Genomic DNA, 16,515 nt, shown 5'->3' with positions numbered 1-16,515 from the left:
CAGCTCTTGGTGATGCCTTGAGCATAACCACGTCTTGCCTCGTCCCCTGTTCTCATCTGTGGGCTTCTGCAGGCCAGGGGCTGTGTGGGACCATCCACAGCCCTGTGAGCTTGGCTCTGCATTGGGGCCAGTCAGGTGGTCTCTGCTGGGGAGATCAAAGCTCACTGCATCTGGCCGGCACCCCAGGCTGCTGGGAAAACCCCTGCTCCACATCCCACCATCCCACCTCCCTTCTCCCCTCATCCCTCCTTAGGATCAGTGGAGGGGTAGATGCTGACAGACTCAGCATCTGAGTGGCTATATGAATGAGCGGAGGGAAGCGGTGAGCGGCTCGGGGAGGGAGAGGCCCTCCCTTCTCCACCCTGCATGCACCGATTGTGGGGGGCTCTTGGGGACCCAACATGGGGCTGCACTCAGCTCAGGGTTGTGGCTGAGGGGCACCAAAACTTCAGGATGCCCCTCCCTGCCTTCTACCTCCAGCTGTGGGAAGGAGCTGTCTGGCACCCACACCAAGGTGCACGAGGGGGACACACAGGGCGTTGGGACCATCCACGTTTGGGGCCGGCACGTGTTCATGGGCTACCTCAATGACAAGGCCAGCACTCAAGAGAAGGTGGATGCCTATGGTTGGCTGTGCACGGACGACCTGGGCTTCCTGGATGACAGCAAGTTCCTCCACCTCATGGGCAACGTCAAAGGTGAGGGTGTACCCTGGGCTGGGTCAAGTCCAGCTCAGAAGAAGGAGCTTCCCTGGCCAGTGCCCTGAGCCCCCCCGAGAGCTGACTTGATGCAGCACCTCAGAGACGAAGCCCCCTCCCTTTCTATGCAGACATCATCACCCTCCAATCAGGCGAGAAGGTCAACCCCATGCCTATCGAGGAACGAGTGAAGCAGCTCGTCCCCATTGCCCGCTACGTCATGCTGGTGGGTCAGGATGCCCCGTACCTGTGTGCCCTGCTCACACTCAAGGTAGCTGGGGGCTGTCTTTGGGCCTCGTGATGACATGGGACGCGAGCCTGTTCTCGGGTGGGAGCTGCTGTCCTGGTCCCAGGATGCAGAACCAAGGATTGGGGAAGAGAGACGACTTGTTGGTCCCTCTGTGCCTGCTCCCAAGGTTCTGAGTCCAGGACAGCAGCCCCACCTTGGTTGTGCCCAGCACTTGGAGACCCCAGAGATAAGGCCTCATGTGCTGGCCAAGAACTACATCTTCGAGTCCCTGGGTGCTGTAAACAGTGAATGCACTGGGCTGCTGAGAGGCTGGGGGTTCGACTTCACCCAGAGGTACCTGGGAAGAAAGGCCTGGTGATCGATGTTCAAAAAACTCAGCCACACATATGAAGAAATGCTCACGATCATTAGCTATTAGAGAGATGCAAATCAAAACAACAATGAGATACCATCTTGCTCCAGCACTAGTAGCAAAGTTCAACAAGACAGAAAATAACAAATGCTGGCGAGGTTGTGGAGAGATTGGGACTCTCCTACACTGCTGGTGGGACTGTAAAATGGTACAACCATTGTGGAAAGCAGTATGGCGATTCCTTCAAAAGTTGGAAATACAAATACCATTTGACCCAGCCATCCCATTACTAGGTATATACCCTAAAGAAGTGAGAGCCATAACAAGAACAGATATATGCACGCCGATGTTCATCGCAGCACTATTTACAATAGCCAAAACTTGGAAACAACCTAGATGTCCAACAACTGAGGAATGGATAACCAAACTTTGGTACATTCACACAATGGAATACTATGCAACGCTAAAGAATAAGGTAGAATCTGCAAAACACCGCATAACGTGCATGAACTTGGAGGACATTATGCTGAGCGAAATAAGTCAGTCACAAAAGGACAAATATTGTATTAGTCCGTTATTGTGAAAGTTAAGGAAAGGTTTATATATTGGAGGACATTTTCTTTGTTGGTGACCAGGGGTGGGAGGGAAGGGGAGGGAATGCTGTTAGATAGATAGAGATAAATATTGATTTGGGTGAAGAGAAGGGCAATGTACCAAATGTGAGTGACCAATATGGCAGCATTGAGGATGAGAAAGACAGAGAGAGTTACATGGGCAGTACAAACAGCAAATATGAACCCCTTTGTAAATACAATACTGAGTTGTCAATGAAAGCAAACATGGGTATAGGGACGGATAGATGGGTGAACAAGCTAAACAATTATGTATGTCTAAATGGAGAGTGTATCCAAGATCATATACAGGGTTGGCAGACAATGGGCCTCTCGAAGAGTATGAAGGGATGGACACTGGGAGGAGGTAACTATGGGGAGGAAGTGGGAGGGGAGCTGCTGCATTGTAAATTTTGGTCAATGACATGAGACAAAGTATATGTGAACTGCTGTATGAAAAGTGAATTTACTCTGTAAATCTTCACCCAAATCCTAATATAAATAAATAAATAAATAAATAAAATAAAATAAAAAAAAACTCAGCCACAGAAAACCCCGTGGAGCACAGTGCTAGTCCGACCCACGTGGCATGCCAAGACTCAGAGTCCACTTGACAGCAACTGGTTGGGATTTTTCAAACACAACACCCCAGAGAGGGTGCTCAGCAAGTGACAGCCCCCACAGTGGGGACACCCCATCTCTGGGCCATGCCACGTGCTTGAGGGCTGCCCCTCCCACACACTTGCAGCAGTATGGGTCTCGGCCCTTGGATAACAGCAAGACACAATAAATAGACAGACCTGAGTCCTGGCCCAGCCCGGCCTTTGACAGAGGCAACACTGGCCAGGCCTCGTCCACGCTGAGTCTATTTGCACATCTGTGAAATGGGAGCAGAGGCCTGCCCTCCCGGGTTGATGTGGGAATGACAGGTGATGGGTGGTGGTCAGGCCCCTGCGTGGGGTGCTGGACTTGGGGTCTCGCTAGCAGCCTGAGCCCTCGTCCCTGTTCCAATAGTGCCAAGTCAACCCCGAGTCGGGGGAGCCCCGGAATGCGCTGACCAGTGAGGCCGTCATGTTCTGCCGACAGCTCAAGAGCTCATCCACCAGGCTGACGGATGTCCTGCAAGACCGAGACCTCATCATCACCGAGTTCATCAACCAGGCCATCGACACCGCCAACACGGAAGCCACCACAGAGAGCGCCAAGATCATCAAATGGAAGATCCTGGACACCGACTTCTCTGTGGCTGGTGGGGAGCTCGGTGAGTGGGCAGCAAGGGTGGGCACGGGTACCAGGGAGGGCGAGGGGTCCTCCTTGGTGCAGGCCTGTTCCAATGGTTCCATCCTCCCCAAACTGCATCTTAAGACCTGGCTGTGGGACGTGGGGGGTCCCTGGGTGGTGCTATCAGTAACTCTCGGCTGCTGGCTGAAAGGCTGGAGGTTTTGCGGAAGAAAGGCCCGGCCGTCTGTTTCCTAAACATCAGCCACTGAAAGTCTGTGGAGCACACATCTATTCTGACACATGTGGAGGGGGTCGGACTCAAACTCACAGCAACTGGCTTGGTTTTTGTTCTTTTTGGTGACACCGAGCCCTAAGCTCCCTTTCTCAGGGGCATCCCCCAAACTGGCAGGGCGCCAGTTGGTGTCCCACTTTTGGGGCTGAGTGGAAGGGCAGGCTAATGGGTCCATACTTCACCCCAGAGGCCAGCGTTTCCTAGTGTGGGACCCTTGTTAAAACTCCATTTCCCTGGGCCTGGGGCTTGGGAGCAGAGGCCCTGGCTAGGGACACAGTTGAGCTCTTAGATGCTAATGGAAAGCTTAGTGGTTCAACCCTACTCCAAGGAGCCTCGGAAGAAAGGCCTGGTGATCTCCTTCTGAAAGATCACAGCCATGAATACCCGACAGAGTGCAGTCCTGCTCTGACACAAGGTCACCACGAGCTGGCATCAGCTCAGAGGTGCCTGTTTGGCTTGGGCGCCGGGTGAGACGCCGGCTGGTGCATTTAAGCGGCACCTCCAAGGCTCCTGGCCCCAGGGAAGGTTGGGTCACAGTAAATGTTCTCGGGGCACGTCAGTCCTGTCCCACTGTTCCCTCAACCAAAGAGGGCAAGCCTGCTGCTTTTCTGCCTCCTGAGGACAGGCTAGGGCTCTACCCCTCGCTGTCGGATAACGGATGGCAGTAGTGAGTCACCTGGAAGGGTCCCCTTGGACTTACTTCTGTTCCAGGAGCAACCACAAAACTGAAGAGGGCTGTCGTGGCCAAAATGTACCAAGCAGAAATTGAGAGCTTCTACAAGGACCACAAGGACAGGTCTGGGACAGGTCCTGTGGACTCCGCCCCGCGTGGGAGCACCCGCATGCCTTTCCCTCCAGTGGACTAAAAGCGGACTGCTAATCAGAGGATGGAAGGCGGCTCTCTGTTTCTAAACTAAGATGGCGCTCTCTGGGGAAGTGTTTGAAATTTAAGAGTAATAAAGCTGGCTCACTAAAAGCAGTGGCTCTCAACCGGGGGTCGTTGTGCGACCCTGCCTTCCCCCCAGGAGGCACCACCTGGACACGCAGCCACTGAACACTCCGTGGGGTGCAGTTCTACTCTGACACACTAGGGTGCGCCATGGTGGCAACTGGTTTTGTTTTTGGAGACATTTGTGGGTGTCACAACTTGGGAGGTAGGATGCTACTGGCATCGAGTGGGTGGCGGCCAGGGATGTGGCTCAATGCCCTTTGGTGCTCAGGACAGCCCCCACCCCAAATGGCCAGCAGTGCTGAGGGGAAGGACTCTGCACAAAGGAAGCACTTGTCACCTGGCCTCACACCGAGTGCTCTGGAAGCTCCTCCGAGGCTGGAAGGTACTCAAAACACAGTGACCCCAACATGGGCTGAAGCAGACCACCGACTGCGAGGACCACGCAGGGCTGAAGCAGACCACCGACTGCGAGGACCACGCAGGGCCAGGCAGCTGCGCTCCACTGTGGCCGCTGCTCCTCAGCAACAGCTAACCGTGTTATTAAACATATACACTCCTGCCGCGTCGGGGGTCTGGAGACTGTGAGGCACCATTCTAGATGCCCTTTCATCTTACGCCCCGACTTTTCAGGCACTCAGATAAGGAACTGTCCCCCAAGGCCTGCAGTCTTGTTCTGGGAGAAAGACAGGGAAGCCGTGGTATTTTTGAAGAAAACCTACCCAAGTGACTTAGTGCCAAGTTATGCCCTACTGCTCCCCCAGCTGCTACCAACTGGCGAAAGTGATCTTACCCAGCAGCTGCCACCATGGGTAAGGGGGGCCAGAGGGTACAGGCCTGGGATGTTTACCCTGGAATGCCTGCTCCTGTGGGTGAGGCTGGAGCCCAGAGTGGAGATCTGCTCTTTCGAGGCCTGGGAGAGCTTTGGACTCCTCTGGGTTCACTCAGCTAGCTGCAAAGTCTGGAGCAAGATCCCACCACTGACACCAGGCACAGTCTGGCACCTAGAAGGGTTGTCCTTACCCCCAACTTTTCTTCTTTCCATCATTCATCCACTCACCACTCACCCATTTGTCTGTCCATCCATCACCACTCACCCCTTGTCCACCTACCCACTGGCCATTCACCTACCCACCCACCCTCCCATCTCTGTTTCTTTCCATCAACTATTCCTCACTCACCCACCCATCTTGTGAAATCAGGTCTTCTTTTCGACCAAAACCATGCTGCTAAGAGAACAGCACAGCACTGAAAACAGGACGCAGGACTGAATCCTCTGCCTTCTTGCCCCTCTTGGACTTCTGGTGGCACCATTATCCCTCCAGGAGGCCAGGCTTGCCCACAACTCCTACCCCTGCCCCTACAGCCCCACCAGGCTTGGTCTCCATCCTCCCCTTTTCCTGGCCATTGATCTGAAGTGCACTGGACAGGGAGAGGGGTCAAGGGGCCCACACACCACTCTGGGTGGCCCTGCCCACCAAGTCCACACAGGAGGGACCAGCAGACACACAAGGCTTCACACGGTGGGCCTTTCCATTTGACTTTATTTCAGGTTTTTCTATAAAACTCCTCCATAATTTCACAATTTAACAAAAGTTTAAAATCCAGGACAGAAACAATCCTGTGACTTAATACAAACACGAGTCTCCTGATTCCTTTTATCCAGGAGTTGGTCTTGGGCCAAAGCGCGTCCTAGTTCCTAGTGAGACACGTTCTTTGTAAAAACCCCTCTGGGTGGGAAGGTATTGGATACCTTTGCTTTCAGGCGTCGGGGTGACACTTGTTTAGGAGAGCAAACACAGGGATCTGCACTGGGGACGGGAGGCTTAACACAAAACACGCGGCAATCACAAAGTGCCAGGCCCCTTCCTATGCGAGTGTCCCGGCCCTCGTGGGCCCAAACTGGCAGGCAGCTGGGGTGGGGCAGGAGCAGCTGGGAATGCTGCAGGCGGGGCCCGGCGGGCTGGCTGTCCATCAGGCGGTCACAGAGTCGCTGCGGAGGACGGCGGTGGGAGCCAAGGAGGTAACTGAGAACTGGGCCAGTGCTTCCCAAGGCCCTGCACCAGTAGCCAGGGTGCACCAGCTGGCCAGCCGCCCTTCCTATGGCTGCTCCAGTGGGGAGCCGGCCCAGAGCAGAGGCTGCCTAGGTCACTGTGTGGAGTTCAGGATCATGGCGGTCCCTCCCAGGCCTCCTGCCTGCCTCTGGGTGCAGACGACCAGGCAGAGCAGCCTCTCCTTCCGGAAGACCCTGTCAGGTCAGTGCGTGTCCAATGTCTTGGAGAGTTTTCAGAGAAGAAAGGCGCCCCACCCGGAGTATTGCTGGCCTGCGGGGAAGGGGAGGGGCCGCAGGACCTGCCTCTCCCCAATACCTGAAGGCTGTAGGTCCGAAGGAAGACAGAGCAGGGTCACTCCAGGATCCTCTGGAAGTTCTTGGAACAGGGACACCAGAAGCTAACAGTGAGAGCTGGAGTCTGGGGCTGCCTGGCGGCAGGGGTCACCCACAGGGAGTGTTCAGCTTCCCGGAGGGAATCAGCCCAGGGACAGGGGCTATGGAGGCATGGGAGGAAAGCCCACAGTGCCCCATGCCTGAACTCCTAACCTGGGAGGAAGAGCCAACAGACAGTGGCTGGACAGGGGTGCCCACCTGGCCTCCTCTTCCCACGTCACATTTGGGACAGGAGACCATGGGAACGTGAACAGCAAGGCAGACTCCATGAGGGCACTCAGCTCAGAGGGAGGCAGAGGAGCAGAGCCCTGGGCCCGTGGAGAATCCCGGGCTGCAGACATGCTCGGGGCCAGTATGAACCACAGGGGCGGGTGCCTGCCTCAGGCTGGAGTCACACACCAGGACTGGCAGAGTCCAGATGCTCCTTGGAAAACTCCACAAGCGTTCCTGTCTTATTTGGCAAAAGCTCATTATGTCAAAAGTTCAAAGACTTGATCAACAGAAGGAGAAGGGCCTGAGGGAGGACGCACTCGGGCCCAAGGATGCCGACGTCGGAGGCTGAGGACTGGGGGCTCCGTCCCCAGAGCCCAATGCTAGTCTGACTAGGCGGCGACAGCAGCGAGGCGGCCAGGGTCTCCTGAGAGGCAAGTGCCGTTTTTAGTGTTCACTGGCTGCCCGGGTGGAAGAGACGTTCTCCAATGACCAGAGGCCTCTCCTGTGGGAGGCTGCCTGGAGGCCTCGGACTTGAGGGCTTCAGAGGCTAAATCCATCGCGACAAGACCAGCAGACACCCCAGAACCTACATGTCCAACCTTGTCCACCCCCCACCCCCCCACATCCACTGCTGCCACGGAGACACACAACCAACCGTCAGACACGCACAGTGTACACATACATATAATATGTATAGGGCTGTACAACACAGGCCCAGAAAGCCGGCAGGAAGAGGGGGCTGCCAGCGGTGCCTCGGGCGGACCCTCCCACCATCCTGGTGTGGGCACATTTGCAGCGTGTGAGGAGGCTGCTGGAAGCCCAGTAGTCAAGGTGGCCCGGGCGGCGACCTCCCACACGCCCACCCAACAGTGGCTGCAGCCTGGGCACTGGTCTCCAGGTTGAAAGAGGAGTCCACGACAGGACCTGCCCCTCCTACTTCCGCACTCGCGCCTGATACCGTCTTCCTCTGGGGGAGGCTGAGGTGGGTGCTTGAGGATGGCCTGGGGCAGCGGCATTGGCTGGTTCCCCATCGGCCCCAGGGCCCCCGAGGAGGAGGTGGAGGGCGGGCCAGTCGCCACTGGGGAAAGTGCAGCTGGAGGTGCAGGCCGAGGACAGGGCGGTCGCTAAGGCAGCGCTGCGGGCAGGCGAGTGGAGAGAGAGGAAGGCAGGCGGGGCCCTGATGCAGGCTCCCAGGGCCCTGGGCCTGGCATGCCGCCCCGGGTCATGTGGCCACAGCTTCCAGGTAGCTCTGCAGCTTGCGTACGGTGCTCTCGTCCAGGGAGAAGAGGTCGAAGTCAAAGGTGGTGTTGGTGACATTGAAGTGGCCTGTCTCCTCGATCAGGTTCACAATCTGGAAGGCGGGGCCGTGAAAGGCAGGTGGGTGTCAGCCAGAGCTGGGATGGGACCGCAGGGCCCGGCCCCGCCCCGCCCGGCCCCGCCCCTCCCCAGCGCTCCCACCAGACCTGCTGCAGCACGTTGCGCTCCCGCAGGGCCATCAGCCTCCGGTGTAGCTCCACCAGCTCATCCGTGTAGGCCTGCGGGCATACCCCGTCAGCGGCGGCTGGCCTCTCCAGCTGGCCAACCAGCCCTGACTGCCCAGGTGATCCACCTCTGGCCGCCTCCCCACCATCCCCACCTGAAGGTCTGTGCCCGCCCCCCGCCCCATCCCTGCTCCGCCCCTCCCTGCCCAGCCCGGCCACCTTGTCATAAGTGCCCTTCTTGAGAATCTTCTCTGGCTTGCTGCAGGACTCAGGGCTCCTCCGGCCTGACGCCTGCAGGGTGAACCCCAGGCCTCCTGAGTATCCCCCCATTCCCCAGGTGCCCTTTCAACCCCACACAGTCCTGAGACTCCATTCAGCACCTCCCAGCACAGACAGACCTGCCTCCCCCAGCCAGGGAAGCAGACCCCGCAGAGAACCCAGCCCCCCAGGCCTGCATCCCACCGCGCAGGCCTCCTCCCCTGGCAGGGGCCCCTGACCTGGCTGCCCAAGCACAGGCCCTGGGCTCACCTTGCTGTTGGGTGGGGGTGGCTTCTGGGGGGGTGGGGGATCACGGCTGGGCAGGCAGGAGTCAGCGCTGTTGTCACTTTCACTGTCGCTGAAGCTCAGCCTGCATGCGTGGCATCAGATCGTCAGGCCCCTCTGCCCCTGGCTCCTGGGCCCACCCACCCTACCGACCCTGGGGGGTCCACGTCTAGGTCTGTGGCTGCCAAGTGTCCAGCTCCCCCATCCCAAAAGGGTGGCCTGGCTTCTAGAGACGTTTCCCCAAGCTCTAGGCCACCACGGTTGACGAGCATCCAGGGCCCCAAGGGGAAAAGGGCCCAAAGTGCAGGGCTTCTGACTCCAAGGGGCTCTGGGGGCCAGTTTGCTTTGCCCTCCAGTTGACTCTCAGCTCCAAGGCTGACCAAGACACCAAGTGCTAGTGACACCCCCAGACCCAATGGGCTTGCTCTCTGTGCTTAGCAGATCTGCTAAGGAGAGAGGGGGCAGACCCCATTCTCCCTGCCTCTATATCTTCCACAACGACATAGAACATCACACACCAGCGGCTACTGGGGGAGGGCATAGTCTGACCCTTCGGCACCTCACCCGACCCACAGCTACACTGCCTCTCAAGACCTCGGTCTGCATGACGTATTAGCTTCCTTTCTTTCTTAGAATCTCCCGCTGTGTGAGAAGGGGAGAAGGGGGCAGGGCCTCTCAGGTCCCCAGCACTGCCCTGCAGGGCCTGCCCGTCTTGCTGTGTGCTGAGCATGCCCACCAGTGAGGCAGAGCCTGTGACCAGAGTTCTGCATCGGGACAGCTGGACCTGTCGCAGTGCCAGGGAGCCCAACAGCTGTCACTTTCCAGCATGTCCACACTCGGGAAGGCCTGCCTGCCATGCTCTTCCTCCTCCTGCAACCATCTCCTTCAGGGGGAGCTTCCCTGCAGCTGCAGCCCCACCAGGCTGTGCCCCCCTGGCTGACACAGCCCACGGCAGGGCAGACAGCCCCGGTCCCCATGGCACCTTAGCCTTCCCAAGTGCCACGTGTCGTCACTCTCCGTGGAAAACTTCTCCCATGTTGAACAGTCAGCTTAAGGGCCTCACCCACTCCCTGTGGGGTCTGAGAACTCTGTCCCTGTTTTTCCTAGCCAGGAGTTCCACCCCCACAAGAGGCCAGCCCAAGACGGCCAGTGTGCAGCATCACTGCCCATGTCCTCACCCTCCTGCCTCGTGTTCAACGGGGGAGCCGCCTGGCCTCCAGGAGAGGGGGTCAGGGTGCATCTGGAGTAAGCCTCCCCACCCAAGCTGAGCCACAGCACGCCCCAGCCCTGCCAGTGCCCTGGAGCCTCTTCAGGGCCTCAGACAGCATTACCTGCCCCGCAGTGGATACCAAGCCTCAGGCACTGTAAGGTGCTTCTCCATGAGTCCCTGGGCACAGGGCCTATGCCAGCTCTGCTCTACTATCTCCCAGCATCCAGAGCAATGGACACAGTGACAGAGAGAGCAGCCTCTGCTGGGCCTGCCTTGCACCCGGGAGGACTGCCTCAGCCCACCTTGCTCAGCAGTATGTGTTGGGTGGGAGCTGCTAGCACCTGGGGAGGTGGCCCCCAGGCCTCTCACAGCCCCCAGCTCCCAGGAGGGCAGCCTCAGTGACTGAGCTTCCAGACCAGATGCTCCTGTGCCCCATCTAGTCACGGCTCTCCCAGAAGGGAGCCCAATGCAGTGACCCAGCTCAGAGAGGTTGCTGTCCATCTAGCCTACCACGCAGACCCTCCTACCTGGGCCCGTGGGCCTGGGGCCAGGTGGTACAGGCGGTGTCTCAGAGGTAAGCACTGGTGGGGAAGAAGTGGAGACCTGAAGGATGGACCTCTTGCGGTCCACCCACTGTGGGGGAAGGCCAGGCTCTCAGCCACAGTTCTGTTCCCGTCTCACACCGGTCCCATAGCAGAGGGTAGTGGAACCTCCCTCCCATCACACACCTCCAGCCACAGGATGACACTCCCCCACACCTTCTCCAATGATGCTGCAAATGCTCTGAGCATGCCCACGTCTCCATGCCAGGCTGCCCAAACCGTCTAATAACAATGACAAAGGATGCCACCTGAGGTCCCTTCTGCGGGAAAGCCTGCCTCAGAAGGGCAGGGAGAGAGCACACGGCCACTGGCCCCAATACCCGACACAGACACCCAGCCTCCCAGCCTGACCCCACTCTGCTTTCCTGGGGACCCACGGTCCCAGTACTGCCTCTGGCCAGCTAAGACCTGGATGCCCGCCCTGGCTGTGACGTGCTGCTCCAGGCCCTCGAGCTAACTCCCTGCAACGTCTCAGCACCCCTCAGAGCCGACCGCTCCGTGACCGCCCCCCGCATGCCTGGGGCTGTCACCTGGAGTCCCGCCCTGGGTTTGTCTTGACAGTCGCCTCCTCGCCGGATGAAGAGTCATCCTCGTCCGACTCCTCTGACTGCAGGTCTTCCACCATGGAACGCAGGGGGCCTGGGGTGGGCAGGTGGCACAGGGGGAGAAGGATAAGACTCTGCAGGGCCACCCCAAACCCACACACAACCTGCTCACCCGGCAGCCTGCCGCCTCCCCTTCTTTTCTTGGTACAAGCCCTCCCACCCCTACCTTCCTGACCCTGTTCTCCAGTCTCGGGGCCTGGGCCTGCAGCAGGGCCACAGGGCGCCTCCATCGCCAGTGGTTGAGGGGGACCCTCCTCTGCTCCCGGAACCGTGATGGGGGCTCACGCCCCAATGGGTGGTGGAGGACGAGGGCAGAGCTGGCGCCAATGCTGTGCTCGGGGCGGGGGCTCCTCTAAAAGGCGGTGGGTAGAGCCCCTGTCCAGCCTGTGTCCCCTACTCACACTTGCCCACCCCCTTGGTGGTCCCCTTTGTGGCTCCCGGCCCACCGTCCTCCCCTTTCTCCAGAGGCACACAGTTCCAGTCCCCTACCGACGGCATCTTGGTTTATATTCCCGTTACCAAGGCAACAGAGGGACACAAAGCCCTCAATTACCTTGGTCATGTGATCCCACTCCAGCAGGTTCCCCCTCCTGCCTTCCCCCAGATAAGAGCACTTGGCAGGCCTGTGAGCTTCCTGCACCCCATCCCCCAGCCCCCTCTGCGGCTGCGGCTGCGCAGCTCAATCCCCGAGCACCCCCCATGCACACCCCCCACCCTAAAAGGATTCCGGGCAGTGGGGAAGGAGATCCATTCCACCCCAGGAAGAATTACTTCTGGTCTGCAAGGGTCCTCGTACACCCCACTGTCACCTGAGGACACCCCTCCCCACTCCAGGGCAGGCTGAGTCCCCCTACACCCCACCCCCGCTGCCTGTGAAGAGAGTCCAAGATGCAGAGAGCCTGGTGGCCAGCAAGCTGCAGCCAAGCTCAGACCTGGAACAGGACACCCTGCCCCCAGCCTAGAGCAGGGCACCGCTGGGTCAGCTTCCCCCAGCGCAGCCAAAGTCCCGTGACCTCCACTCAGCTGGCAACGGGTCTGCATCGGTGGCAGCGGCTTCCAGACATGGGGGCTGCATTCATGGCTGAGCCTCCTCCAAGAAAGCCCCTCTGACCCAACCCCCACCCAATGCCCACAGACTCACGAGGGGCCCGAGCAGGTGCCACCCCTCCCAGCACCCACCTTGACTATGGTTCTGAGATGGCTCAAAATCCGAGTCAGAGCTGGAGTCTGCGCTGGAACTGGAGCTGGAGGGGCTGGACTGGGCCGACTTCCCCAGAGGCCAGGCAGAAAGGGGAAGGGAGGGAAAGAAGGAAAACCCTTCATTCAACAGGAGAGGGAGTGGGCAATGCCCTCCGGCCACACGGATGCTGCCAGGTCCCCTCCAGATAACACACCCAAGACAAACAGTCCTACAGGGATGGGGAGCCTGGGCGGCCACACAGTCGCCTCTCCTGAGCGGCTGAGTAGCCCAGGCTGGCGCCAGTGACTGGTCACCTCCTCCAGCCCCACGACATCGTCAGCGTGCATTTCGACTGCAACCCCCTTTCTTATTCCACTCCCAGTGGAACTGGAAGTCCCAGACTCTGGTCTCCCATCTGCTGCGGCCATAGGTCGGGGGGACACAGAAAGTTCTGGAGGCAGGAGGAGGGGACAGTGGATCACTGGCAGCTCATGTTGGGGTGGCCAGTCTTCCTCCATAGAGGCCGAGTTGGCTGCTGGAAGCAGCAAAAAGGACTGAACAGGGCAGCTGGGTGGGAAGGGCCACTGCTCATGCAGACCTATAGACACTGGCTTCTCACAGGCAGACCTTGCCCTTTCTGCCTCCATGTCCCCACTGCCTATCCTGTGGGTCAGGAATGACAAAGAACGTCTCCCAGCCTGTAGGCTATCATCCGCCAGCTGCCCCTGTAGTGCTGATGAGAAGTGTGTGCATATACATGCATGCAGGTGGTGGCAAAGCCCGGGCTGGGAGCTGCCCTCATGTCCTGGGAGTGTGGCGGCATCCATCCTCCTCTTCCTCCAGCTGTCCGCCCCGACCCAGCCACCAGAGGGCAGTAAGACAAAACAAATGTGACTGGACAGCCCCTAGAATCCAGGGCGGCAAGATGCCTGGGTGGGCAAGGGGGTGTGTGCACGTGTGTGTGCCCAGGGGCATGCGTGCTCTATATGTGGGGGCTGCATCTTCCCAAGTGGTGGGGATACCAGGAGGCTCTGACCTCAGACCTGGCTCCCCCTTTCCCCTGGGAGGGCCTGTCTGGTGGAACTGGCTGGGGCACTTCAGACTCCAGGAAGTGAGCAGGGGAGGAGGCAGCCAGCAGCTTGGCCCTCTGCCCTGGACTCAGGACTGCATGTGCCTAAGGGCCCCTCAGCAACCCTCAGTCTCTGGGGCAGCCTCCACCCGCAGAGGAGACCAGAAGGTACAAGCCTCTCCCTCATCCCACAGTTCCAGACCCTGATGGAGAGGCCAGTCCCCTGGGGAGGAGTGTGCTCTGTCTCTTCTCAGGCTTTGCCAGGCCAGCCCAGCCTAGCCTCTCCAAACACCTCACCTCGTCCACCTTCACACTGTAATGGGGCTCCCCCAGCAAATCCAGCAAGATCTCCTACTGCCCCAAGGGCAAGTGCCACACAGAACCATGGCCCCCTGCCCCACACCATGGCCCACTTGCGTGCTAACCCCCAAGTCCCGGGCCAGAGGCAGCACAGACCTGGAAAGACGCACTGGCTCCGCGGCCCTGGTCTAGCCCCTGCTTTCCTTCTCTTGCCGGCTGAGGCAGTGCCTGGCTCTAAGCCTCAGTGTCTCCATCTGTGCAAGAGCTGCCTGCACACGCGGTCAAGTCCAAGCCTGCCTCCAACCTCGGGTGGAGACCTGGACAGAACCACTGAGATCAGGCAGCTGTGAAGTAGACAGACCAGCAGGGCCCAGAGGGAGCGAGACTCAGGAGCAGCTGGGGCATGACAGGGCAACCATGGCTGTCTGCCCTGGGCTGGGGAAGGGGCCTGTCCCGGCCAGACCATGGCCCCACCTGGCGGCAGGTGGGGGGGTCGGAGAGCTTCCAACTTCAGGGGAGGGATCTTGGGCCCCAAGCCCCACCCCTCACATGCTCTCACTCCCTGAAGGCAGCCATCAGCCAGTGGGCCACAGGCACAACTATGCCGACTAGGAGCCTAACTGCAGGAGGCCCCCTGCCTTCGGAGTCCTGGCGCCACACTCGACTCGACAAGGGGGCTCCCAGAAAGGCTCTCCAAAGCACTTGCTTCTCATCCTCTCATCCTTCCACACAGTCCAGGGGCAGGGACCGAGGGAACTGGTTTCAGCCAAGAAAGCCTGCTAGTAGTATGTGCTGGCAAGCCCCCAAGAGTCCCTGGGGAGCGGCCAAAGCATGCTTGGTGCTCAGAGTCCACGACGCAACAAATGTGTAGCTGCCTGCAGGAGGGGCCACCGCCATGGTGCACACCCAGGAGCGCCACCTGTGCCACCACAGAAGCTAGTCTTCGCTGATGACTCAGTGCTGGGAAACACCTGTAAGTCGCCACCAGATGGCCTCAGAGATGCCCAAGACCCCCCAGCCACCCTGCAGGTGGCCCAGAGTGTCCACCTTGTGGACCCCAGAAGCTAAGGCACAGCGTTCACAAGGGTCTCTCAGTGTATGGGATATGCCTCCTCAAGAAGAAAAGCCATGCCTCCTCAAGCAGCTTCAGGACTTGGCCCCGAGTCCACCAGACACTGGACACTCAGTCACCCCGCTTGGATTGGTGAGGTGGGGGGAGCTTCTGACAGAACACCCCGAGCGTTCATTGAAGACCACAGCAGAATGTGCAGCAACATGAGGGCCAGTCCCCGCGAACAGAGCATGCCAGGAAGCCCAGGGCCTCAGGGCCTTGCTCTCCCCACACATCGCACACCCAGCCTTGGGCACAGACGCATCCCATCCAGAGCGCCTGTTGGGTGGGATGAGGCTCCACCTGGCTATGTCTTCTGATCCCGAAACCTGGTGAAAAGAGGGCCCAGGCCCATACAGGGCTACAGGTGCTGCGTAGGTGTGCGTGCCCATGTGCATACACACAGATGGGTGCTTCACTCCAGCTGCCAAGGGGCTATAGCAACGGCCCGGGACTGCTAGCTGCAAGGCTTCCCAAGGCTTGTGAGGCCTGCTGGGCCCTTGGACAGCCAGCCCCATGTGTGCCTACACAGCAAGGGAGGGACATCACCAGCAGCTGGAGCTTTCTGAGCACCAACACTGTCTCCTCTGAAGTCCCTAGAATCCCCGAGCCGGCACATCAGCTCCACAGCCACTGCCATGTACCACCTGTTAGCACGACGGCTGCTGCCAGTGCACCCATCTCGGGGCTGAGTTCCAGAGCTGCCAGGTAACCTTCCTAAGCAGGCTGGCTTCCTTCTCCAAGGCACAGGAGGGTCGGGGCACAGTCATGAACCACTTCAGGCCAGAGCTGATAACCAAGGTGAGGGACTCACTCTCTCATTCATTCACTCAAGCACCTGCTCAGTGCCGATGCCAAGTTCACGGCTCACAGACACCACCATCCTGGCCCCAAGGGGTCTGGCTGCACAGTAGAATCAGGCACATCCATGTCTGAGGTAGTCTTCAGAGAGCCACGTGGACACACTGCTGCCGAGCAGGCCTAGGGCACTGCGATGCCCCAAGAGCGCAGTCCCCACCACAGCTGAGGACAGAGGCTGGCCGACTGCTGACATTCTGCATCTAGGCCGTGTTGCAGAAAGGGTGGATTGGCAGGAGGGGGCGATGATGCTTCTGCCCCCATGGCATCTAGGGAGGCGGCCAGGCATGGGTAGGGGAAACAGCAATGGGGAGACATGGCCACCAGGCCCAGCCATGTCTTGGACATAGGGCAGGGCAGAGGCTGCCCAAGCAGAGCTTGAGCTTGAACCTAGGACCCAGACTGTCATGCTTACCAAGGCCATGACATGTGTCACTGGGAATTCACTAATTACCAACTTGACAGTGTGCCCACAAGGCAGGCACGAGCATCCTGCCCTTGGACAGAAGGGGAAACTGAGGCTT

At 59.1% G+C, this 16,515-nt stretch overlaps 1 protein-coding gene across 1 annotated transcript in view; it reads right to left on the bottom strand.

Moving 5' to 3' along the window:
- Positions 1–8,254: 8,254 nt before the first annotated feature.
- MLLT1 (MLLT1 super elongation complex subunit) overlaps positions 8,255–16,515 on the bottom strand; it is a 63,853-nt gene continuing 55,592 nt past the window's right edge. Inside the window, exons 7-12 of the mRNA XM_042782766.1 lie at positions 12,653–12,740; positions 11,399–11,507; positions 9,042–9,141; positions 8,733–8,804; positions 8,496–8,567; positions 8,255–8,383 (exon numbers count right to left, since the gene is read on the bottom strand). Of these exons, the coding sequence (XP_042638700.1) occupies positions 8,255–8,383; positions 8,496–8,567; positions 8,733–8,804; positions 9,042–9,141; positions 11,399–11,507; positions 12,653–12,740 (570 nt within the window). The remainder of the gene's footprint in view (positions 8,384–8,495; positions 8,568–8,732; positions 8,805–9,041; positions 9,142–11,398; positions 11,508–12,652; positions 12,741–16,515) is intronic.

Source organism: Orycteropus afer, unplaced genomic scaffold, assembly GCF_000298275.1.
Source record: "Orycteropus afer afer isolate SDZICR_OR568_19922 unplaced genomic scaffold, OryAfe1.0 scaffold00461, whole genome shotgun sequence".
Lineage (NCBI taxonomy): Eukaryota > Metazoa > Chordata > Mammalia > Tubulidentata > Orycteropodidae > Orycteropus > Orycteropus afer.
The sequence above is the reverse complement of the archived record's forward strand: the minus strand, read 5'-3'. Positions and strand labels throughout refer to the sequence as shown.